Here is a 24,685-nt window from a genome sequence, read left to right as displayed (position 1 = left end):
TGGCCAAAAAAATAAATAAATAAATAAATAGAGTAAATACCATCAAATAGGAGAATGTCTGAATAAATTATATAGTGTAGAATGTAATACAACTTTGAAACACATTAGAGCTATACCAAATGACCGAGAGGGATTTTAATGGAGTAGAATTAAGTGAGAAAAACAAAATGAACTAAAGAATGCATACTGTGATCTCATTCATTTGAAACAAACACTGACAAAAATCTTTGTAAGTCTACACTTATAAGAAAAGAAATTTTTAAATGCCAGCAAATATATATATATTTTTTTTACTCTTGAAAATGTACGTATATTTATAAAGAAATGTTTTAAAAAAGAAGAACAGTAAGTAAGAAAAAGCCTGCAAATTTGTACAGGAGAAAGGCAGGCAGGCAGGAAGGCATAGGTAAGGCCACAGATAAGAGGTAGGTAACCTCAGAGAGGAGGTGGGAGAACTTTTTTACATTGTGGGGACTGTAATCAGTGTTGAAAAACAAAATATGTTGAACTGTTGATGGAAAATGAATCTGCTTTGTAAAATTGCACCCAAATCACAATTAAAAAAAAAAAAGAAAGAAAGAGCTTGCAAAGCATCCCCAGCTTACTTCCAACAATTTCCCAACAGACCCATATAGCTATGTGTAGGTCTGTGAGGAGCTCTGGTAGCACAGTGCCTAAGGCACTTGACTGCTAACCAGAAGGCTGGCAGTTCAAACCCACCAGCCATTCCTTGGAAGGAAGGTTGGGCAATCCTACTTCCGTAGTGATACTGCCTTGGAAACCCAAGGAGGGGTCGCCATGAGTTGGGGCCAACTCGACTGCACATAACAACAACAACAGGTTTAAGCTTATAAATATAGTGATTTTTTCATTGTTTTATATGAATGGGATCATTTTATTCACACTTTTCTTCATCTTTCTTTGCTCACATCTCTGTGACCATTCTCTCTCTCTCTCTGGGACAGGTATGAGCTGAGGCTGACCGTTCCTGAAGGGAAGCAGGTTTTACTTTACCCAGAGAAGGATGAACCCAAACACATCCTGAACATCAAGAGGGGCATCATTTCTGCCCTTCTGGTTCCTCCAGAGGCAGGAGATGCCAGTCGAGTGTTGTTTCTGGTGAGAATCTGGAAAACTCAAAATAGTGGCCTATCGGCTCATCTTCTTCACATATTCAAGAGTGGCCCCAAAGTGGATCATAGACTTAGTCCATGGCTAGTTACAAAAGAGACCTTCCTCCTGGGGAGACACCACTGGTGAAATACCAGTGGCCAGATTGCCCAAATATCCTACTATCCCACCTGTAACTACCACCAGTGTTAAGAAAGTGATGCTGCCTTGGGCTCGCTGACAGTTCAACCTTAGCAGGCTGATTAGGTCAGGCATAATTTAAAAGCAGTCACTGGGGAGTCCTGACTACTCCACTTCCTGCTTTGGTTTGATTTTTTCTCCTATTCTCATGAGGTATAGCATAGTAAAGCCTGTGTGTATGTATTTTAAACACCAAAAGTAATGGAATAGGATCTTTTAGGAGCTTCAGACAGAGTTCCATATACTTCAGTCCCACAAACGTTCTTGAGCACTTAATGTGTTCTAGGTTCTGTACTACACTGTTCCTGGAGAATACAGAAATGTACCTTTTCTTGGGGAGTTATCAGGGTCTGGGTGGAGAGGTACACACATCTAACATGAAGCAGAACAGGATACAAGCTGTAATGAGCAAGAGAGAAAATGCCCTGAGAGCACAAAATAGAAAGAAGTCTCTGGCTCTTGTAGACAAGACAAGCGTATTCAGCCTCTAGTTCTAGAACCATCTTTGCCTGGTTTCCTTTCTCCCAACTCTGGCTGTCCAAGTATCAGCAATGCTGACACGTTATGGAAGAAACACCCTCGCTAACCCTATGCTGCTTCTGCCTTTTCCTCCAAGCTTCTTTCCCAGTCCTCCTGAGCCTCCTGAGAAAAAAAATGGGGATTCTTTTTTTTTTCTCTCACTTTGAATGTACTGGCCTGTATCTTCTGCTCCCATAGGATACTGTATATGGAAACTGCTCCAGTGACTTCACTGTTAAAAGAAAGATGGGGAATGTGGCAACAGAGATATCCATTGAACGAAACTTGGAGAAGTGTGATCACTTCAAGCCCATTAGCACAGGCGTTAGCCCACTTGCTTTCATCAAAGGCATGGTAAGTCTCACATCCACATCGTTTTTCACACTAAGCACTATCCTCTTTATTATGAAAATTCTGTTAGAGGTAGTAGGGATCTCAGAGAAGAACCTGGACAGCCTGATCTTTATACAGATGAGAAACTGAGGGCCAGACAGTGAAGGGCTTCCAAGGCCATATGGCTCATTACTAATTGAGCCAGGAGTAGGATCAGAATCTGGACCCCAGTCCAGTGCTCTTGTCCTTCTTGCTGTCTTTCTGTCACTGGCACTAAACCCTTTGCTGTCACTTCAGAGTAATGACTGTATATCTCTCAGGAAGGCTTTGGGACTTGACAGAGAATAGCAAACATACTTTCTATTCCTGCTTGTGCAAAGTCCCTTCCAACCTCTGGCCTCAGAGGAAGTCTCAAGATATGTATTTTCCTCTCCTCTCTCACTCCCATAAAGTGGCACTGCCTAAACCAAAACATTCCAACTTAATTTCCTTCCACCCCAATTATAACCTCCATCAAAGTCTGGTCTTTGTGTTTCCTGCCAAGGCTTCCCCCTCAGTGCTGATCTTCTCTCCTATTAACTTGGATCATGGAGTACCATATGGGCAAAGTTTGCTCAATCCCTACCCTTGGAATATCTTCCTGGACATAAGTTACAAGTTGTCTCAGTAAACATGAGCAACTCGAGCAATCACTGGCATGTCCAGCAATGTTCCTGGTCATTGTCCTTGGGACCAGAAACAGGGAGTCCAATGACCACAAGGGCCACTCATTTGTGCATCTTTTCTGAGCACCTGCTGTGTGTTGAGCCCCATTCTTAGCAGCACTGAGGGAAGGACTGTGGCAGATAATCCACGGACCTGCCCCTCAAGAGACTGACAGTCTCATGCAGGAACAAGGTTTATGCATTTACCAATAATGGATGACATATGGCATACCTCAAGGAAACAATAAACTGAACACTGTAGATAAGCAATCCTAGGAAGGAGAAAATATTAGTCACGTAGTTCGTTGGGCTTAAAGTTTCATGGAGGATATATAGCATGAAAAACACAAAGGATATGTAAATGGAAGAGATAAAGAAGAAAGGGCTTCTAGGCAAATGAAAAAATAATAAATGATGTTGTGTGAGGGAAGTCCCTGGGTGATACAAATGGTTAAGCACCGAAAGACTAGATGAAAGATTGGTGGTTTGAACCTATCCATAGGTGCCTCAGAAGGCAGGCCACCAATATACTTCTGAAAGGTCACAGCCATTGAAAACCTTATGGAGTAGTTCTACTATGACACACATGAGGTGGCCATGAGTCAAAATTGACTCCGCAGTATCTAAAGTGCGTGAGGTGTTGGATATTGGATACAAAGTATATACTTTGTACAAGATAGGAGGTGCATTGAGATGAAATAAGATTCTATGCCTTGACTCATATTTGGGAATGTTGAGCTGCTGCATCCCTTTATCAAGCTCCCTTCTTTTACTGGGGTTATCAAGTGGTATAGGACACCCTTGAAGGTATAATAGAAGACTCATGTTCAAGCCACAAGGACTTATCAAAATGTTTTTCTCCAATCTCATGCACAGGTCCGTCCCTTATCAAGTCTGATCAGCAGCAGTCAGTCCTGCCAGTACACCCTGGACTCCAGGAGGAAGCATGTGTCAGAAGCAATTTGCAAAGAGCAACACCTCTTCCTACCTTTCTCCTACAAGTAGGTCACCTGCTGCACCCCTGACTCATCACTTAGAAGGGATCAGTGTGAACTGAACACGTCTTAATAATACCCTGTTCTAAGCTAGCGAGGGGGTTATAAACAGGTACAAGGCAGACTCCATCACTATCCCCCTTGCCAGGCTCATAGGCAATTTGGCGGAAAAGTCTTAGGCATTCAAAATAATTCAAGATCAAGAAAAGATATCTGAAACTTAGACTTTAAGGGCTGTAGATTAACAAAAAGCTGGGGATCATTATAGGCTGCCTTGGTTAGCAAAGGCTTCATGGAAGATTTGAGATTTGTACTGGAGATATGTGTACTCAAATCCATTTTGAAAACTGATCAATCAGCTATGTTAATTGAGTAACTGCTCTGGTAGCATAGTGGCTAGGGCACTTGACTACTAACCAGAAGGCTGGCGGTTCAAACCCACCAACCACTCCTCGGAAGGAAGGTTGGGCAATCTACTTCCGTAGTGATACTGCCTCAGAAACCCAAGGAGGGGTCACTATGAGTCAGGTCTGACTCGACAGCACATAACAACAACAACAACATCTTCTGGGCACTGTGCTGTGGGACACACAAAATAATTTCAGTGCACAGTGCTAGTGCCCACCCTCTAAGCATTCCAAATCAATGGAAAGCAGAAGGTACACATCCTTCTGATGAAGGGATGACTAGCATGGCCAGGAAGGGTGAATGCTGTTTACTAGAGGGATCTGAGACAGTTGGATTTAACTGCCTTGAAATGTGCCCAGGGCATGGGTGGAAACAGAAAGGGGAAACATTCAATGTGAAAAGAAGAGTGTGCTGGAGAACCCAAGGGGCTGGCCATCAGTGACATGACCTGTGTTCTTTGTTACCAGGAATAAATACGGAATGATGACACATGTTACACAGTCTTTGAAACTTGAAGACACACCTAAGATCAACAGTCGCTTCTTTGATCAAGGTAGGCTTGTCTGTCCATGTTCTTACCAGGCCTGGGAGATGTGCCCAGGACGTAGCAATCATGGCTTATCTCTTGGTTGGACCTTGTTAACTGTCACTAACAAATGGACTATGGTATTCTGGCTGCTGAGCTACCTGTAGTGAAAAAAAAACTTATGTATCTCAAAACATCAAGTGGCAAGAGGGTGAAAATAGGGCATAGTTTTTCAAAGCTCCCAAGGCTTTTGTAAGTGAAACATTAGACTAAGAACTGGTGCCCTGAGTCTAATGTGATCCCTTCAGTAGGCTGGCAATACCACACATCCTACGATAAGGTCTCAGGGCCCCATGCAGCAGCCTGGGACCTGGATATGGTACCGCAGTGGAAGAGGACTTTTAGAGGCATGCCAAATAATAATCCCAGGAGTCAGTCTTTAGTGATGGAAGAGTCTTTAGAGAGCTCTAGTCAACCTGAACTCCCTGCATTTGTATTATATTTATGCCTGTTAAACCACTTTCTTATACATTACCCCATTGTATAACATAGTGACCTGTAATGACAGATAGTAGGAATATGTGTTTTCATAACTATTTTACAGAGGGAAAAATTACACATAGTGATTTATTCAAGGGCACAGAATATTAGAGGTGGCACAGAATTAGCTCCAAGGTTTAAGCTAAGTCAGATCTCTTGCATTACACCACATTTTTCATGCTGACTTTCACCCTATTCCCTGATATGTCTCAGAGCAGGATGATGGAAAAGACACAAGGGCATCTCCCCTCCCTACAGCCTGCCAGTCCATCCAATTAAAAGAAATGGTGGGTAGAGTTCAATGAGTCTCAGCCTCAGCTGTAGCCCTGTCAGCAGCAGCCCCTCCTCACCAGTTCCTTCTAGCAAAGAAGTGCCTGATACTGGGTTCAAACAAACTTGATTCTGCCCTTTAGTCCCAGCATGTTCTTGGGCAAGTTGAATTGATTCCCTTTAAAGTAAGGAATGACACTAACCTTCGGGAATATTGTGCACAGAGCACATAATAGAAAATGAAAACAGGAGTAGTTTTCTTTCTTTTCCTCTCTCATGGTACTTTCCCAAAATCCAGATTCCAGTATACAAAGGTGTTGTGGAGATGCAGAGGTAAGCAAGAACTCCTGTGGCACAATTCCTTCTTCCAGGTGGCGAGAAAGTGGGCCTTGCCTTTGAGAGCACCAAGTCCACATCACCTCCAAGGCAGGCCGAAGCCGTTTTGAAGACCCTCCAGGAACTGCAAAAACTGTCCATTTCTGAGAAGAATGCCCAGAGACCTAACCTCTTCAATAAACTGGTCACTGAGCTTAGAGGCCTCAACAATGAGGCAGTTGCATCCCTCTTGCCAAGGCTGATCGAGATATCCAGGTATTTCTTTAACATTGCAGTTAAATATCTCATATAACCTATGGGAGCTAACTGAACTTTCAAACCTTGGCCAAATAGAGGATCTTCATTCTTGGGCACCATTTAAATATCACATTAATTAAACAGTTCATCAGTTAATGTTTACTGGGTAGTGAAATATCAGCCAAGGTACCTTGCCTCAGAACAATTAGGGTTCTGTATTTAAGGCAGATATGTATTTGTGTGTTAAAATGGGGGGAAATGAGAGAAGGAGAAATGTTTGTATCTAGAAAATTGGAACTTCAATTCCCATATTTTGATGAGCATCTTCTAATTCATAGTGCCATCGTGGGTGTTCTAGGAAGTCTGAGAGAAAAAGAAGTTGGTTAGATGGAGAGAGTACTCAGGCAAATAAATAATAATATGATTTGTCTTCATTTCATGGCATGGTCTCTAAGTGCTCTGAGGGTCATAGAAGGGATTGAGGAAGGGAAGGCTTTATGGCTTTAGGAATTTAAGTTGGATTTTGAAAGATGATTGAATTTGGATAGTGAATAAAGTAAATAAGTGCACTCTTGGCAGTGGGAACTCCATGGGCAGAGGATAATTTGTCTGCTTCGAAAGTGGTCCGTGTAACTTTCTGTGGGTTTTTTTTTTTTTTTTGCTTTTTTTCTTAGTCCCATCACTTTACAAGCCTTGGTTCAGTGTGGACAGCCCCAGTGTTACACTCATATTCTCCAGTGGCTAAAAAATGAGAAAGCCAATCCCCTTCTGATAGATGTTGTAACCTACCTGATGGCTCTAATCCCAGAGCCTTCTGCAGAGAGGGTACGAGAGATCTTCAACACAGCGAAGGAGCAGCAGAGCCGAGCCACCTTATATGCCCTGAGCCATGTGGTCAACAAGTGAGTGAGTTTTCTCTATACTCCTGCTGGGGGATGACGATGATCCCACATCTCAGTATTAAAATTGTACCTCTCCCTCCACGTTCAAACCTTTGTTCTTACAGTTTGTTATTGTTGTTGTTTCCTGCCGATCATTTTGAGAGTAATGTCTTAAAATAAGAAATAAGCAAACATAAATTTGTATTTTAAGGGCAACCTCACTAGGCTTGCTGAGTCCTGACTCTCTTCCCTTATTCTGTAGCTATCATAAGATAAACCCGCAGGTGACCCAGATCCTGTTGGACATTGTAGATTACCTGTTGACACAGATTCGTGATGACTGCACTGGGGACCAAGATCACACCTACTTGATTCTAAGGGTACTTTCAGCATTTTCTTTAATAAGTCTCATTTCAGAAATACTTTCCCTTAACACCCCCTCACTCCTTCATTTGCACTCTGATGCCAGCTTGTTACTTTTCTTCAATTCAGGTCATTGGAAATATGGGCAGAACAATGGAACAAGTGAGCCCAAGCCTCAAGTCTTCAATCCTGAAATGCATCAGAAGTACAGAACCATCACGGCTGATTCAGAAAGCTGCTATCCAGGCCTTGCGAAAAATGAGCTCTAATGAAGAGGTAAAGTGCACAGTAGGTCTGAAAGTGAGACATTCATTCAGATTAACAAGAATTTGGAGAGTACCAGGCAACAAGGTTCTAAATGTCATCATTCTACAGAGTTTAAAACCCATTGCTGTAAAGTTTATTTGGACTCATAACTTTATTCTACTGTTTACTAGTTCCATAATTCAACAAGTTTATCAAATTGACTGCCAAGTAATATGCCCACATGACATACATATTGGACCTTGCTGCTCCTCCAACATGCAGAATATGAGAATTTAGCTATATGCTGCTCTTTTACCAGATTGACCATCACTCTTATCTTGGGAGAACATACCTGACTATCCCAAATATCCCCAAACTAGTGTAGTCAATCAGGTCCTACATGAAGTGACAATGACTCTTTGGAAATAATGTGATTTATTAGCCTCCAACTCTCACTAATCCTTTAAAACTTTACATTCAAATTGCAATAATATATGCTAAAACTTAATTTTCACTTAAAGGTAGATCCCCAAAATCATCATTACTTGGCCATAACGTGTATTTTAATGTAATTTTATTCCACATGTATTCGGTCAGTGTCTTCTCCTCCCTTGATTGGTTGCCCTGAAGAACACTGGAGAGAAGTTTCAGTACCAGATGTGAAGACTTACTAGTGAGAAATCAGACTTATGCATAAGAAAAAAGTTAGCAGACCATACTGATGTTTGCCAGGCATATTTGGTGCTCTGACCAAAGAACAATGATAATCAGCTCATCTTTTGGATATAGGTCCAGGGAGCCCTTCTTCAGGCTTTCCTTGATGGTGTTTCTCCAGTGGACAAGCGACTGGCTGCCTATCTCATACTGATGAGGGCGCCTTCCCAGTCAGATATTAACAGAATTGCCCAACATCTCCCATGGGAACGCAATGAGCAAGTGAAGAATTTTGTGGCTTCCCACATTGCCAACATCTTAACCTCAGAAGAATTGTATATCCAAGAGTAAGTAAAGCTCCATTTTGATATAGCCACTAACTGCTTTTTATGGAGTGTGCTTTCTTCTGTAGCAAACGTGTGTAAATTTATGGCACACTAGCCAATGTCTTGGGGAAAATGAGCCAGATAATTTGGTAACAAATGGAAAGTCATATTGACTCAGAGAGGCAATGGATAAATGGCATGGTGTGTCAGCTCAAAATATACTACTTCTTTTCATCTAGTCTGAAAACGTTAGTGGAAGAAGCTCTAAAAGGACTTCAGCTTCCAACCATCATGGATTTCAAAAAATTTTCCCGAAACTATCACTTTTCCAAATCTGTTTCCCTTCCATCAGTTGGCCCAGTCTCAGCCAAAATTGAAGGGAATCTTGTATTTGATCCAAATAATTACCTTCCTAAAGAAAGCATGCTGAAAACCACCCTCACTATCTTCGGATTTTCTGCAGCTGATCTCTTCGAGGTATGTGTGACACTGAATCCTTTAGCTTGTTCTGTACAAGACAATAAATAGAAAGTTGGGGGATCATGAGGCCAGCCTGGGGAGGAACAAGAATCAATTGTACCATATCTTTGAAGCCTTCTTCCTCCCACCTCCCTTACTTTGCTCTCCTCACATCCCAGGGGTCATCTGAAGCATAGCTCCTTAGGATAAATGTAAATGTAGATGTCTGAGCTTTGAAGCCCTAAAACCTAAAACCCAAGGAAGTCTGTAAGGGTGGAGTCAGATCTGGTCCAAACCCCAAATCCACTTCCAACTTTGAATCTTTGGTTTCATTATTTATCCTCTCTGAATCTTAGCTTTCTCTTTTATAAAAAGATAAGTAAGTTCTGCCTTTCAAAATGCCAGTGAGATTTAAATAAGACATCTAACTTCTGTGAAGTGCTAAGCTCAGTTCCTGGCCTGTAGTATTAATAAATACTTGTTTAATTGAATGGACGTAAAGAGAGAAATGGGAGGCTAACAACAAAACCCGATTCTTTACCTGATTTTCTACTCTGTTTTCAGATTGGTTTGGAAGGAAAGAGCTTTGAGCCAACATTGGAAGCTCTCTTTGGGAAACAAGGATTTTTTCCAGACAGTGTCAACAAGGCTTTGTACTGGGTTGATGGCCAAGTTCCTCATCAGGTCTCTAAGGTCTTGGTGGACCACTTTGGCTACACCAAAGATGATAAACATGAGCAGGTATGTATTTGATAATTATTCTCTCTAACAATGCTTTGGGTCTCAACACAAAGACATCTTTATCTCAGCCTGGAAGTCATCAGCGTACTATCTAAGTGAAGTGACAACTGTGGCTATTATTAACCAGCCTTATTTCCTGGCTACCATAAATGATTTATGCTTAACTACTAACCTGACATAGGGGGTAAGGCATTTGGCTCAACTACTAACCTGACATAGTAGGTAAGGCATAAAATGATTTATGCTCAACTACTAACCTGACTTAGTGGGTAAGGTCTGAACCACCCAGAAGTTCTGTGGTTCAGACCTACCAGTTGATATGTGGGAAGAAGATGAGGCAATCTACTTATGTAAAGATCTACAGCCCTGGAAACCCAATAGGAGTCACTATGAGGCAGTATTTGGTGGATTTTTTTTTTTTCTCACTAACCTAAATTTTGGCAGTTCAAAACCATCCAGTGACATCATGGAAGAAAGTCTTAGTGATCTACATCCATAAAGATTACAGAAAGAAAACCCTAAGAAGCAGTTCTACTCTGTAACATATGGGGTTGCCATGAGTTGGAACAGACTTCAAGGCAACAGATTTGGGTGTTTTGGTTTATGGGGCTGAAGGTCAGTAACCTCTGCAGCAATGGGCATCCTAATTCAATATGCCTTGGCACCACAGTCGTTAGAGGCATTTTAGAACAATGATTAACAGTGTGAGATTTGGAGTATAAGTCTAAATTATAACCTTAGTGATTGTAAGCTGTGGAACCTACATCAGTTACTTGATATTATGTGTATACATTTCCTCATCCCCAAAGTGAGAATAATATATATATAGATAGATAGATATAGATATATATCACAAGATTTTTATAAATATTAAATGAAATAAGGTGTGTAAAATGCTAAAACTAGTGCCTGATGCTGCTGCTGATTGTTCAATAAGCAGGTACTATTATCATTTTTATATTAATATTCCATTATTATTAATTACTTTCCTTGGCTTTCCCATCAGTGCACTAGCTAAAGGGAGCAAACTCCACCTTGAAGCTAGCCTGAGCACTCCACTTTAGAAGCAGAATATAGATTGTATAATCTGAAACTTCTCAATGTGACCTGACCATGAGCATCACATGGGAGCTTGCTAGAAGTATGGCTCTCTGGCCCCACTCCACACCTACTGAATCAGAATCTACATTGTAACAAGATGCCCAGATGACTTTTAAGCATGTTCAGGTTTGGGAAGCCTGACTAATTTATTTCTACATGCTCAAGGGTAGCCCCACCTCCATCTTCTCATGTACTTACTTCAACTTGAGGCTGAGGGGCTTTTTTTATTTGTTTTGGGTCTGTCAAATTTTTCTTTCTCAATGTTTAGGCCATAGACTGTGGCATTCTTCTTATCTCTAGGATTTTGCCTATGATCAGGTGTCTTTAAGCCTTTGGCCAATTTATATAGCAGCTACATTTTCTCATGATACCCTCATATTCTTCCCCAGTCAAAGGAGAGAAGGGTAAATACAGGTGGACAGAGGATCTTCTAACCTTGTGGAGCCTAAGGTTCTGGGAATCCTAGAAGGAAGATATCTCCCTTACCACTCCTATATTATTTCAATTTTAGAACAGCTTTGGAAGCAGTACTATTCCTGGCAGGACCTTAGTTTTTCATCTCACTTGGAAGGAATTATCTTTCAGTGTCTACCCTGTATCAAAAAGAACTGGTCAATGTTCAACCATTTCAAGAAGTAGCATATGATCAAGAACCGGTAGTACTGAAGGAAGAAGTCCAAGCTGCACTGAAGGTATTGATGAAAACAAGCCTTTAGGAATTAACAAAATACTGATTTTGAAAAGTTTTAACAAATAGACACAGTGCTAGAAGTATTCACTCATTCATGACAAGAAATTTGAAAGACAGCTACCTGGCCAACTGGACAGGAAAAGATCCACACACATGCCCATTCCAAAGAAAGTGACCCAACAAAAGGCAGAAAAATATCATTAATATCACATCCAAGTAAAAGTTTGCTGAAGATACTTGAAAAACAGTTGCAGCAGTACATCAATAGGGAATTGCTAGAAATTCAAGTTGGGTTCAGAATAAGACAAGGAGTGAGGTATTTCACTGCTGATGTCATATGGATCTTGGCTAAAAGCAGAAAATACCAGAGAGATGGTTTCTTGTGTTTTATTGATTATGCAAAAACATTTAACAGTGTGGATTATAAAAACAATATTTTTATATAATTTATACTTTTATATAAGATATTGCAAAGAATGGGAATTGTCTTCATGTGGAATCTATACATAGACCAAGAGAAAGTTGTTTGAACAGAACAAGAAGATGTTGCATGTTTTAAAATCAGGAAACGTATACATCAGAATTGTATTCTTTCACTATACTTAGTCTGTATGCTGAGCAAATAATTTAAGAAGCTGAACTACATGAAGAAGAATGTGGCATCAGGATTGGAAAAAGACTCATTAACAACCTATGATATGCAGATGACACAATCTTCCTTCATAAAATTGAAGAGGACTTGAAGCCTTTAGGGATGAACATTAAAGACTACAGCCTTCAGTATAGATTACACCTTAATATAAAGAAAATAAAAATCCTCACAACTGGACCAATAAGCAATGTCATGATAAATGAAGAAAAAAATTGAAGTCAAGGATTTAATTTTAAATGGATTCACTATCAATGCCCATGAAAACAGCAGTCAAGAAATCAAAGGACATATTGCCTTGTGAAAATCTGCCACAAAATTCTTCTTTAAAGTATTAAAAAGCGAAGTTGTCACTTTGAGGACTAAAATATGCTTGACTCAAGCCATGGTATTTTCAGTAGTCTCATATGTGTATGAAAGCTGGACAAAGAATGACAAAGACTAAAGAAAAATTAGTGCATTTGAATTATGGTATTGGTGAAGAATATTGAATATATATGGAGTGCCAGAAGGATGAACAAATCTGTTTTGGAAGGAGTACAACTAGAATGTTCTTAGCAATGAGGATGGTGAGCATTTGTCTCACATACTTTAAACATGTTATCAGGAGGGAGCAGTCCCTGGAAAAGTTTGGTAAAGTAGAGGGTCAGTGCAACAGAAGAAAACCCCCAATAAAATGGATTGACACATTGGCTGCAACAATAGGCTCAAGAATAGCAATGGTTGTGAGGATGGCACAAGACTGAGAAGTGTTTTGTTCTGCTGTACGTATGGTTGCTAAGAATCAGAATCAACTTGACAACACCTAACAACCACAACACTTGCCCCATAACCCCAATTTCAATGTTTGTGTTTAAGCCTGTTATGGTTGTGGGAAACAGGCTCCACTCACATCAAGAATCTAAAGGTATTTGATAGTGCTCATATCTTACTAGATATTTTGTTTTCCAAATTCCTAGGACATGGTAAATGGAATTATGCTCAATGTTGAAAAGCTGATCAAAGATTTGAAGTCCAAAGAAGTCCCAGAAGCCAGAGCCTACCTTCGCATCTTGGGAGAGGAGCTTGGCTTTGTCAGTCTCAAGGACCTACAGCTCCTGGGACAGCTGCTGCTTAATGGGATTCGCACTCTCCAGGGGATCCCCCAAATGGTACATAGACCAGGCCCCACCAGAAGGCCAATGAGATTAGCCAGTGCTCTTTTAAGTCTTCCAGATTTTGCTTAAGATCCCAGGCACACAAACCAGAGAAAGTCCTTGTGCTTCTTTCCAAAGAGGAAGTTTGTCTTGAAGTGAAAAAATGTCTTGGTCACAGTGAATTGGAAGTATCTAGAAATTAAGCTAGTTATAATGAAGTGTGCCTCTTAAGTGCATTAGTTTATCTGGAAAATAATATGGAGCCCACTGTCCTCTATATATGTTGTAGATTCCTTTGAATATTGAAATGATACAATAACCATGAAAGAATTTGATAAACTGTAATCCACTGTCCAATGTTAGCTATTATTTTTATTGTTATTGATTTTTTAATAAGGAAGAAAATATCAAAAAACATAATTCCTATGATCTGTTAAATAATAAGTTGGCTTTAAGAAAACAGATCTCAAATTTATATGAAAACAGATCTTAAGTTATGGAAATGTTATTTTAAAAACAAAAATAGATGTATACAGTTATGTATATCATCTTAGTAGCTCCTTGGTTTCAAAAACTCAGTTTCTCTATGCCATAATATATTTCAAATAAGCTCTCATTTATGTTTAGACTCTAAACAAGCAAAATAATTAAACTATGTCATGTAATGACAAAGTTTGTAAAGCTCTGAGATCCAGCAATATTCTTAAGTTCCTTCTAAATCACCAATTTAAAACGACATAATATTCTATCCAGAGCAGCTTCTTATTTTCCAGTTCATTGAAATCAGTAATCATTAATCATTTTAAATCAAACTCTTCATCTAATCAAAATATGCTAGTCCCTTTTTCTGGATAAAGAGGAATCTTTGTCCAATGTTTGGGAGGTTGCATTCAGCAAAATCCACTTCACAGAGTCTTACTTTTAGTTATTCTTCCCTATTGAATCAACAGATCAGAGACGCCATAAGGAAAGGTTCGAAGAACGACTTGTTCCTTCACTATATCTTCATGGACAATGCCTTTGAGCTTCCCACTGGAGCTGGATTGCAGTTGCAAGTATCTTCATCTGGAGTCATCACTCCTGGAACCAAAGCTGGAGTGAAACTTGAAGTAGCCAATGTAAGACCTTGTTCACTTTTTAATTCCATATGTTCTTCTTTTCCTCCAGGATGGGTTTCTGGTGTGATTTTAAAATGTATTTCTAGTTTAACACAAAGCTCATCATCATTGTAATCACCTTATTAATTGTTACTAAGGATTAAAGTTCCCCTAGGATGCTTTACCTCACTAGCTCCTGTGTGATAGGGCAGTAAGACAAAAACTCAGCTTCTTGCTCAATAAATGAGAATTTCTGTCATCTTTTCATTTTGTTATGCTTACAGTTCACTTGGGTACTTCCTAGTCTTGGGTATCCATGTAGCCTGGCTCTTGGGGAACTGAGAACTTGGCTATTTTTTCTCCAAACAAACCACAATAATGCTTCCTGAGGTGTGAGTCATCCAGAGATGTTTGGTCAGTGATGAGAAAGGGTGGTTGACCTGACTGTCAAGGGACTGGGGTATTTAACAAAACTCAAGTTGTTTTTGACTTATAGATGCAGGCCGAACTGGTGGCAAAGCCCTCTGTGTCAGTGGAGTTTGTGACAAATATGGGCATCGTTATTCCGGACTTTGCTAGGAGTGGAGTCCAAATGAACACCAACTTCTTCCATGAGTCAGGCCTGGAGGCTCATGTTGCCCTGAAGGCTAGGCAGCTGAAGTTCATTGTTCCTTCACCAAAGAGACCAGTCAAGCTGTTCAGTGGCAGGTAATTCTTTCAGCTAGGTGTCTGCTTAGCCTATTTGAAATAGAAAGTTGAAACTGTGTCTGGACAGCTACTAATTCAGGCCACTATGGCTTTGGTAGTTTCTGGATTACCTATTTTTAACCTATTCTAGACTCACTAAGTAATTACTTTACTTTCCACATTTACTGAATCATCCTGTATTTTTCTTCATTGACACTTAATATCTACTAGTTAGTTGAGAGGAGCTCTGGTAGCATAGTGCCTAAGGCACTTGACTGCTAACCAGAAGGCTGCCCACCAAACACTCCTCAGAAGGAAGATTGGGCAATCTACTTCCGTAGTGATACTGCCTCAGAAACTCAAGGAGGGGTCACTATGAGTCGGGTCCAACTCGATGGCAAACAGCAACAACAACAGTTAGTTGTGGACTGGGAGCTCTGTTAGTGTAGTGCCTAGGCATTTGAATGCTAACCAGAAGGCTGACGGTTCAAACCCACCAGCCACTCCATGGAAGGAAGACTAGGCAATCTACTTCCATAAAGATTTACCACTTTGGAAACCCAAAGAGGGTCACTATGAGTCAGAATCAACTCGATGGCAGTGAGTCTATTTTTGTTGTTGTTGTTGTTAGTTGAAGAGCTCTGATAGCATAGTGGTTAAAGCTCCAGGCTGCTAAGCAAAAGGTCAAAGTTTGAACCTACCAGCCTCTTCTTGGGGGAAAGATATGGCAGTCTGCTTCTATAATGATTTACCACCTTGGACACCCTATATGGCAATTCTACTCTGTCCTATATGGTTGCTTTGAGTCAGAATCAATTTGATGGTGGTGGGTTTGGCTTGGATTTTTTTAGTTAGTTTTTTTTTTTTAGGTTGTTTTTGTTTTTCTTTGTTTTGGGAATGGAGAAACACTAGCTCTAGAGAAATTGTCCTTGAGAGATGACCATTTTTACAGGAATAATACTGATGGATATACCAATTTGTGTTAGCCAGCTCAGTGGTATGGTTAAGTACTCAGCTGCTACTTGAAAGGTTGGTGGTTCATACCCACCAGAGGCTCTGCAGGAGGAACCTGGCTATCTGCTCCCATAAAAATTACAACCTAGAAAATTCTATGGGGCAGTTCTACTCTGTCCCATGGGAGCACTATGTCAAAGTCAACTTGATGGCACCTAACAACAACTCAGTAGGTAAACATGTAAGAATCCAAAACACTCAAACTCACTGCCCATCGAGTTGGATCCAACTCATAGTGACCACTCCATGGGTTTCCAAGAGGGTATCACTACAGAAGTAGATTGCCCAACCCTCCTTCTGAGAAGTGGCTCGTGAGTTTGAACTGCCAGCCAAACATATAATCTTATGTTTAAAATGCACCCTCATATTGAGAGCTTCATTTTCAAAGATACACATTCCTTTATTCATTCAAAAATAGTGTTTAACTGCCTAGAATGCACCAGGCATGTTGAGTGTGATACACAAGGTCCCTGAAGTTCTAGAATTATAGTATACAGGAAAGAGATACAATCAAGTAAGCAATAGCAATGAAGTGAGAGCTAAGTTAGAGGATATATGAGAGTAGCATGTAGTTACATATCAGGTAGGCTTATGGTATTTCAGGAAACCTTTCTGAGGAAAGTGATACTTAAGCTGATATCTGAAAACTGGGTCACAGTAATCCTGTCTTTAAAAAAAAAAAAAAAAAAAACAGTGTTCCAGGAAAAGCATGTGTAATGGCTTGGAAGAAAAAGAATATGGTTAAAGGAACTGAAAGACATTCAGTATGGTAAGGGGCACAGAGAAATTAGAGTGGGATGGCTATGGAGAGGTTTTGGGTCAGGCCATGACAAGCTGCTAAACCATCTTAGGAAATTTGGACTTCTTCCAAAAGGATTTTAAAAGAGCAGATAAAGTTGGTGTATTAGAAGAACTATGATTAAGTGGAAAATGGATGGAAAAGAGACACAACTGCGGACAGGGAGACCACTTAGGAGTCTTTTATAATGATAAGAGTAAGATGATAATGGGCTGCACCAGAAAAGGGCCAGGGTGTAGAGAGAAGTGAGAAGACACTAGTGTTAGAAGGTGGAACCACAAGTACCTGGTGATTGAAGGGATGTGGGAGGTGAGAGAAAGGAAAGAGGAAAGGTGAGTTGGAGGTGTCCTTTATTGCAATAGAGGCTACAGAGGGAGAACAAGTAGTTTAGAGGGAATATGACAAGTTCAATTTAGAATATGCTATAGTTGAAGTCCTGGGAGAAGGCCAATTAGAAATACTTAGCTGGAAGTTGAACCTATGGGTCAAGTATCCCTATTTGCTGTTGTTGTTGTTGTTATGTGCCGTTGAGTTGGACCCGACTCATAGTGACCCCTGCTGGGTTTCCGAGGCACTATCACTATGGAAGTAGATTGCCCCATCTTCCTTCTAAGGAGTGGCTGGTGGGTTTGAACCACCAGCCTTCTGGTTAGCAGTCAAGTGCCTTAGGCACTACACTACCAGAGCTCCCTCTATTTGCTGGTGATTCCCAAATCTGTATGTGGAGCTCAGTAAAGGCATTTAAGCTCCACATATCGATTTGGGAAATTTGGGAATCACCAGCTTGTACAGTTACTTGAAGATCATACAGAGATTGGTGTAGAGTAACATGTGAGGGACTAGGATATAAACATGGAGAATACAAACATTTAATGAGGGGAAGGGAATAAACAGCAAAGAGTGAGAAGAAGTGACCAGGGAAGCAGAAGGAAAACTAAGGAGTGGCTATGAAGTGGGTGACCACAAAGGCAGACTAGAGCCAGTGCTTAGGTTTCCAGCACCCCAGGAAACATGGTCTTAGGGAACCCCAAAATGAGGAAACAGTACTTGAGAAAGAGCATGATATTTCAGAGACAGCATTGTTGGAAAAAAATAAGAACATTGTTGAACTTGTACTAATTATATAGCTTACTAGTTTTTTAAGTATATATTTGGAAGGAGGATACCATATCTTTTCAGACCTTAGGGCTCCTAAAGTTGTCATGGATGAGGAACTCTACTGAAAACTTCTAAGAAGTCAAGAAAGATAAGGCCTAAACATTTCCATTAGATTTAGGAGCAAGAAGGTGATTGGAGATATTGATGAAAGCCGTTTCAGAAATGATGGGGATGGCAGTCTGATTACAGTTCAGTGAGAAGCATTTGAAAGAAAGTGGAAACTGCAAAAGAACGCAACTCTCTTAAGTAATTAGACTGTGAAGGGGGCAAGAGAAGGCTGTAGCTAGAAGGGAAAGAAACGGGTGTGTGTGTGCGTGTGTGTGTGTGTGTGTGTGTTTTATGGGAGAGACTTGAGCCTGTTTAATGCTGGTGGAAAGAAGCCAGTAAGAGATTGCAGATGAAAGAGAACAAGGGCACCTTTCATCTAAATGACATTGAATGAAGGAAAGAGCACATCTAACTTCATATCACAGTGATCGGTAATTTAACATCTCTGAGCCTCCATTTCCTCTATAAAATGGGAATCTTAATCCCCACTTTTCAGGTTTTTTATAGGAGTTGCTGGAAATAAACATAAAGAACTTAGTACAATGACTGAAACTTAAGAGTGACTGTGCTAGTCTTATTAAGATTCTTTCAGAGGCATTTTGAAGGTATGGCAGGTGTGGCACATGCTCTGGACAATTTCTATTAACCATCTAAGTTTCCATTGTCAGCTGTGATAGATCATTCAGCAAGTGAAAACTTCTGTATCTGAGAACCTCCGTGGGTTGAGGCAGACTGTGTGATCTTGCTCTGTTGAATGTAGAAAAAGGTGAAACTGAAAAAAATTGCTTTAAGCACATCATAGACCAATTTTCATCAGTGAATTTTCAAGAAGTGTAATTTTCAAGAAGTGCCATAATTTGTTATGTAAGAGATTAATGAGCTTGACTTGTGTTTTTGAGCTGATATTATGGCAAAGTTATCTAAAAGATGGGTGTCAGATGTTTGGACAGAGGCACAATTTCAGTACTTGCCATGGGTGTTTTTTTCCATATATATGGCTTTGGATTCTTTACATTATTATTTGTTTCTCAATAAATCAACTAATTTAAGGTGAGTGTGAAGCAAGAAGAAAAGGGGATATTTGTACCACAAGAATCAGTGATGTTCATTTAGAGGCACGACTTGAAGATAGCTCAAGTTTTTTTCTTTCTTCAACAGTAACACACTGCATTTGGTCTCTACCACAAAAACGGAAGTGATTCTACCTTTGATTGAGAATAGGCGATCCTGGTCAACTTGCAAGCCTTTCTTTACCGGCCTGAACTACTGCACAATGGGTGCTTACTCCAACGCCAGCTCCATAGACTCTGCCTCCTACTATCCACTGACCGGGGACACCAGGTCAGGCATGATCAATGCTAAGTCCACTGTTTACTAACTTCCACATTATGGCTACTTTGCAGGACAAAGGAAAAAATGTTGTGTGTTGTAGGTCCCTGTGCATAAGAGTTTGCAGCATCCTTTAATTATGTGAAACAGTGGTCCTATGCCCCACTTTCATCTGTGAAAGCAAGGAGGATGCAATTGTAATTTTCGTGTAGTGCTGCAATGTGTTAGAAAAAGATTAATGAGCTTCCCTTAACCAATGAGTTAAAAATGCCTTCCCCACCATGCTAAACCAAAAAACCAAACTCACAGCCATCAAGTTGATTGCAGCTCATAGTGACCCCTCCTTGGGTTTCTGAGGCAGTATCTCTATGGAAGTAGATTGCCCAGTCTTCCTTCTGAGGAATGGTTGGTAGGTTTGAACCTCCATCCTTCTGGTTAGCAATCAAATGCCATAAGCACTATACCACCAGAGCTCCCACTATGCTACTCCTACCAAAACTTTGACTCTAGGATGGGGTTTCTCCTCAGATAGGGTGAGGGTAAGAGATCAGGGTTAGAAGGTGGGGATTCATGACATCTAGGGAGGACTATAGATCTAAAAGGTAACCCAATGTGCTTCTGTTGAACTCCCTTGGGAATTATACCCATCACAGTTGAGAACCATTCCTTCAAAAACACCTACTTGTAGATGGTGTCCCCTTCTTTTCCCTTTAAATGTTAGAGTAGAAGATGACATTATAGATTCTAGTTTGCTCCTAATTCAGTATCTATATTTCCAAGCCTTTACACACCTTGGGGTGGCCTTTCCTGGGGCTCACTGGTGTGTTCGCCATGCTTAAGGGCTCCTTGCTGTCTTCACACTCCCCAAATTCTACTTCTTGGCCTTGGCTTTGCTGACACAGCCAGCCAACTCCTTCTCTGCTTGTCTAAGAAATCCTGGAAGTCTTGGAGTCTATCCTTACCTGGGGCTCTTTGAGCGGCTGAAAGGGCCTATAAAAGAACATCATTAGTTAAGGGCCAGACACAATGTTAAAATAAGAGCGTTATTTTTGTTGTAATTGATACTAAGTGGTTTGCGGGACATTTGAATTCTCATTGAAAAGCTCTAACATTGCAGCTGCATTGTAACACTTTTAGATTTGAACTGGAACTGAAACCAACAGGAGAAGTAGAGCAGTATTCTGCCAGTGCAACCTATGAACTTCAGAGAGAAGGCAGTGCATTGGTGGACACACTGAAGTTTGTAACTCAGGCAGAAGGTAAGTATCCAAAAAGGGCTCCTCCGTCACTGCTCTCATTCTCAGGTTCAGGACTCAGAAGGAGAATATGCTTTCAACAAATATTTATTGAGTGCCTAAAATGTTTTAGCTCTAAGGCCTGGGGTTAGAACAGTGAACATCAGAGATAAAGTCTTTGCCCTCATGGAGCTTTCAGTCTACACTCAAACAAGTAAATATTCAGAATGTTAGATCAGTGCTGAGGAGGAAAATATAGCAAGGAGTGATCTAAACCTAAACCCCTGTCATCAAGTTGATTCTGACTCATAGGGACCCCCATTGCATTTCCAAGGCTATAAAGCTTTACAGAAGTAGATTGTCTCATCTTCCTCCCACAGAGCAGCTGGTAGCTTTGAACCACTGACCATCTGGTTAGCAGTGAAATGCTTTCCCCACTATGCCACCAGAGCTCCTTAAAGAGGGGTCTAGGGAATGCCAAAATTTGATGGGGATCTTGAGGGAAGCTAAAGCCATTTGGAAAGATAAGGAAAGCCTTATTGGCCAGGTGGGCATAAAAAAAGAACTGAAGTCAATAAGGGGATAAGCCATGTGGGAAAGAATATTCTAGGCCAAGATGCAGAGGCCCTGAGGCTGACACATGGCTACCATGTTTGAGGAAGGGGAAGGAGGAAATATGACTGAAGCTGACAGAAAAGTGGTAAGAGATAAAGTCAGAAAGAGAAGGGAAAGCAGGAGAAAAAGGTCATATAGACCATAGTAAGAACTTTACCTTTTACCATGAAAGAAGCAGCCCTGGAAGGCTTTCATGATTTGATTTATATTTATGTTGAGAAAAGACTATAGGGGGACTATAGAAAAGACTATGGAGGGCAGGGAAAAAGTATGTAGCTATTGCAACAGTCCAGGAAAGAGATGGTGGTGGTTGGGATTAGAGTGGTGGCAGAGGAGCTATTAGAAGTAGTCAGATTCTGGCCATAATTTGAAGATTCAGCTGTTGAGGTTTGCTGATATATTGGATGTTGAGAGTAAGAGAAAAAGAGAAATGAGAATGACTCCCAGTATTGTGGCCCAAGCAATTAAAGAATGGAGTTGCCATTTAGTAAGACAGAGAAGGCTACTAGAGAAGCAAGTTTTGGAGGATGGATTCACTCAAGTGCTCACTTGGGAAGATTTTTACGTAGGACCATGTCACACAACAAAACAAACAAACAAACAAAAAAAAAGCCCATGGCGGAGGGGATGGATATATGTCTAGGAATTGAAGATAGCCTGGAAGTGTTTTCACAAAGAAATGATGATTTGGTAAAGGGGAACCCAGGGTAGAGGTGGATAGGAAGCAAGAGATGCCTCTTGGATGATCATCATATGGAGATGTGAGGCCTGTCTCACCGTGCTTTAACACACCAAGTGTTCCCCACATCAGGGCCATTGGATTTCTACTTTCCCCTGCCTGGAAGCGTAATACCTAAGGTATTTGACTGCTAACCAGAAGGCTGGCAGTTTAAACCCACCAGCCACTCCTCAGAAGGAAGGTTGGGCAATCTACTTCCATAGTGAAACTGCCTTGGAAACCCAAAGAGGGGTCGCTATGAGTCCAACAACATGTGACAACAACAACAACTGCCTGGGAGACTCTCCCTGAGATCTCTGCATGCTGAGCCTTTCTTTTCATTCAGAACTCTGGCTTCATATCCCACTGTCAGAGAGAACTTTTCTGACCACCACTAATAAACTAGCACCTCTTCCATCATCACTTTCTATCCTCTATCTTCTCATTCAGTTTTACTTTTCTTCATAACGTTTACTGCTATCTGACATAAACAGTTTTCTTGTTTCTTGCATACCCTCCCCAACTAGAATATAAGCTCCATGAGAGCCAGGATACATCAATGCCAAGAGCAGTGTCTAACACATAAAAGACAATAAATTTTTGTAGATTGAGTGAATGTATAAACACCAGTGAGTTAAAAATTTAAGGTAAAATCCTGAATTGTGCCCTCATTAAATCCATCGGATAGACCAGAATTATTGGTCAGATAGACTCTGGTGGGACCCCCAGTACTATGGCCCCAGGATACATTTTATATATATATATATATATATATATATATATATATATATATATATATGATATTTCTGGGTTTTATGCAGTTTCCTGTCCTTCCTTCCAAACATAGCTTCTTAATACATATTTCTTAATGTTCTTGTACACTATTCAGGTGTGAAACAAACTGAGGCTACTATGACATTAACATATAACCGACAGAGTATGACTTTGTCCAGTGAACTCCAAATTCCAGAATTTCATGTTGACCTTGGGACAGTCCTCAGAGTTAGTGATGAATCTACTGAGGAAAAAAAGTCTTACAAGGTCACCTTGGACATTCAGAACAAGAAAATCACTGAGGTCACTCTTACTGGCCATATGAGGTAAGGAAGACTTAGGGTGACCTGCACTGCTGTTCTTCCCCTTCTTCCTCTTCAGCTGTACAGCTGGCCTGCATATTGTTACCAGGTCTGCCATCCAAGTGACATAGAAGATTCAACAATTTTGACCCTCCACATATGTCCAATTGGAACTTCCTACCATTTTGGGAGCACTTACTATTCACCAGGCACTGTGCTGGGTCCTTTAAAGAAATTATTTCAGTTATCACAATAAACTAAAAAGCAGATATGAGTTGTCCCAATTTTATAGATGAGAAAATGGAAGCTCAGATGGGTTAAATAACTTAGCCAAAGCAATGTTGTTGTTAGCTGCTGTTGCATTAGCCCCCAGCTCATAGGAACCCAGACACAATAGAATGAAACATTGCCTAGTCCTGTGCCATCCCTACGAACAGTTGAGAATCAGATATTGATCTACAGGGTTTTTATTGGCTGGTTTTTGGAAATATATCAGCAGGCCATTCTTCTTAGTCTGTCTTAGTCTAGAAGCTCCGCTGAAACCTCTTCAACATCATAGCTACATGTAAGTTTCCATTGATAGACAGGTAGTGGCTGTGCATAAGCAACATTGTCTGGGAATTGAATCTGAATATCCCACACGGAAGGTGAAGATTCTACCACCAAACAACCAATGCCTCATGGAGAAATCAGTAGAGCTAGCAAATGGGAGAGCAGGATTCAGTTTTCAAAAACCTTCTCCCCACCCCCTCTCCACCATACATCCCTGGGAAGTCCTCAATTTGTGCTGAATGTTGTCTTTAGAAGTTAATGAGTGGGAATTATGGTAATTTCTCTGAGCCATTCACGTATCTGGTTTTTATTATTATAAATGGATCTTCTGTTTAATCCTGCATATCTCCTTGATGTCAACTGATTTTCTTTTCAACAGTTATGACCCAAAGGAAGAAGGTAAAATCAAAGGTGTCATTTCCATGCCCCATTTGCAAGCAGAAGCCAGAAGTGAGATCCTGACCCACTGGTCCCCCACAAAACTGGTCCTGCAAATGGACTCCTCTGCTACAGCTTATGGCTCCACGATTTCCAAGAAGGTGACGTGGCGTTATGGTATGTGCCTCTTTCTCTGGAAGAGGGCTTCCAAGACCACTGTGCTCTAGAGCGCAGGTGTTGAAAACCATTAATTAAGGGCTTACCTGGCACCATTTACAACTATTTCATGTGTGCATTTTCAGATGAAGAGAAGATGGAATTTGAATGGAACACTGGCACCAATGTAGATACAAAAAAAGTGGCTTTCAATTTCCCCGTGGATCTCTCTGTTATTTCTAGAAGCTTACATATGTTTGCCAACAAGCTCTTGGAGCACAGAGTTCCTCAAACAGACATGACTTTCTGGCACATGGGTTCCAAATTAATAGTTGTAAGTATAAATCAGCCAGTGAATAAATGCATGTCTGTAAGTACTAATTACATACTCAATCAT

The 24,685-nt window shown here is 40.6% G+C and overlaps 1 protein-coding gene across 1 annotated transcript in view; it reads left to right on the top strand.

Annotated features, from left to right (window-relative positions):
- Window positions 1-24,685, top strand: part of APOB (apolipoprotein B) — a 46,805-nt gene that overhangs the window by 4,799 nt on the left and 17,321 nt on the right. The window contains exons 5-23 of the mRNA XM_007939290.1: window positions 966-1,119; window positions 2,029-2,184; window positions 3,744-3,868; window positions 4,738-4,823; window positions 5,978-6,197; window positions 6,854-7,081; window positions 7,323-7,440; window positions 7,553-7,699; window positions 8,459-8,670; window positions 8,889-9,126; window positions 9,673-9,849; window positions 13,250-13,441; window positions 14,377-14,544; window positions 15,020-15,231; window positions 19,388-19,570; window positions 20,696-20,817; window positions 23,016-23,226; window positions 24,134-24,309; window positions 24,435-24,622. Coding sequence (XP_007937481.1) covers window positions 966-1,119; window positions 2,029-2,184; window positions 3,744-3,868; window positions 4,738-4,823; window positions 5,978-6,197; window positions 6,854-7,081; window positions 7,323-7,440; window positions 7,553-7,699; window positions 8,459-8,670; window positions 8,889-9,126; window positions 9,673-9,849; window positions 13,250-13,441; window positions 14,377-14,544; window positions 15,020-15,231; window positions 19,388-19,570; window positions 20,696-20,817; window positions 23,016-23,226; window positions 24,134-24,309; window positions 24,435-24,622 — 3,313 coding nt within the window. The remainder of the gene's footprint in view (window positions 1-965; window positions 1,120-2,028; window positions 2,185-3,743; window positions 3,869-4,737; window positions 4,824-5,977; window positions 6,198-6,853; window positions 7,082-7,322; window positions 7,441-7,552; window positions 7,700-8,458; window positions 8,671-8,888; window positions 9,127-9,672; window positions 9,850-13,249; window positions 13,442-14,376; window positions 14,545-15,019; window positions 15,232-19,387; window positions 19,571-20,695; window positions 20,818-23,015; window positions 23,227-24,133; window positions 24,310-24,434; window positions 24,623-24,685) is intronic.

Source organism: Orycteropus afer, unplaced genomic scaffold, assembly GCF_000298275.1.
Source record: "Orycteropus afer afer isolate SDZICR_OR568_19922 unplaced genomic scaffold, OryAfe1.0 scaffold00058, whole genome shotgun sequence".
Classification (NCBI taxonomy): Eukaryota; Metazoa; Chordata; class Mammalia; order Tubulidentata; family Orycteropodidae; genus Orycteropus; species Orycteropus afer.
The sequence above is the reverse complement of the archived record's forward strand: the minus strand, read 5'-3'. Positions and strand labels throughout refer to the sequence as shown.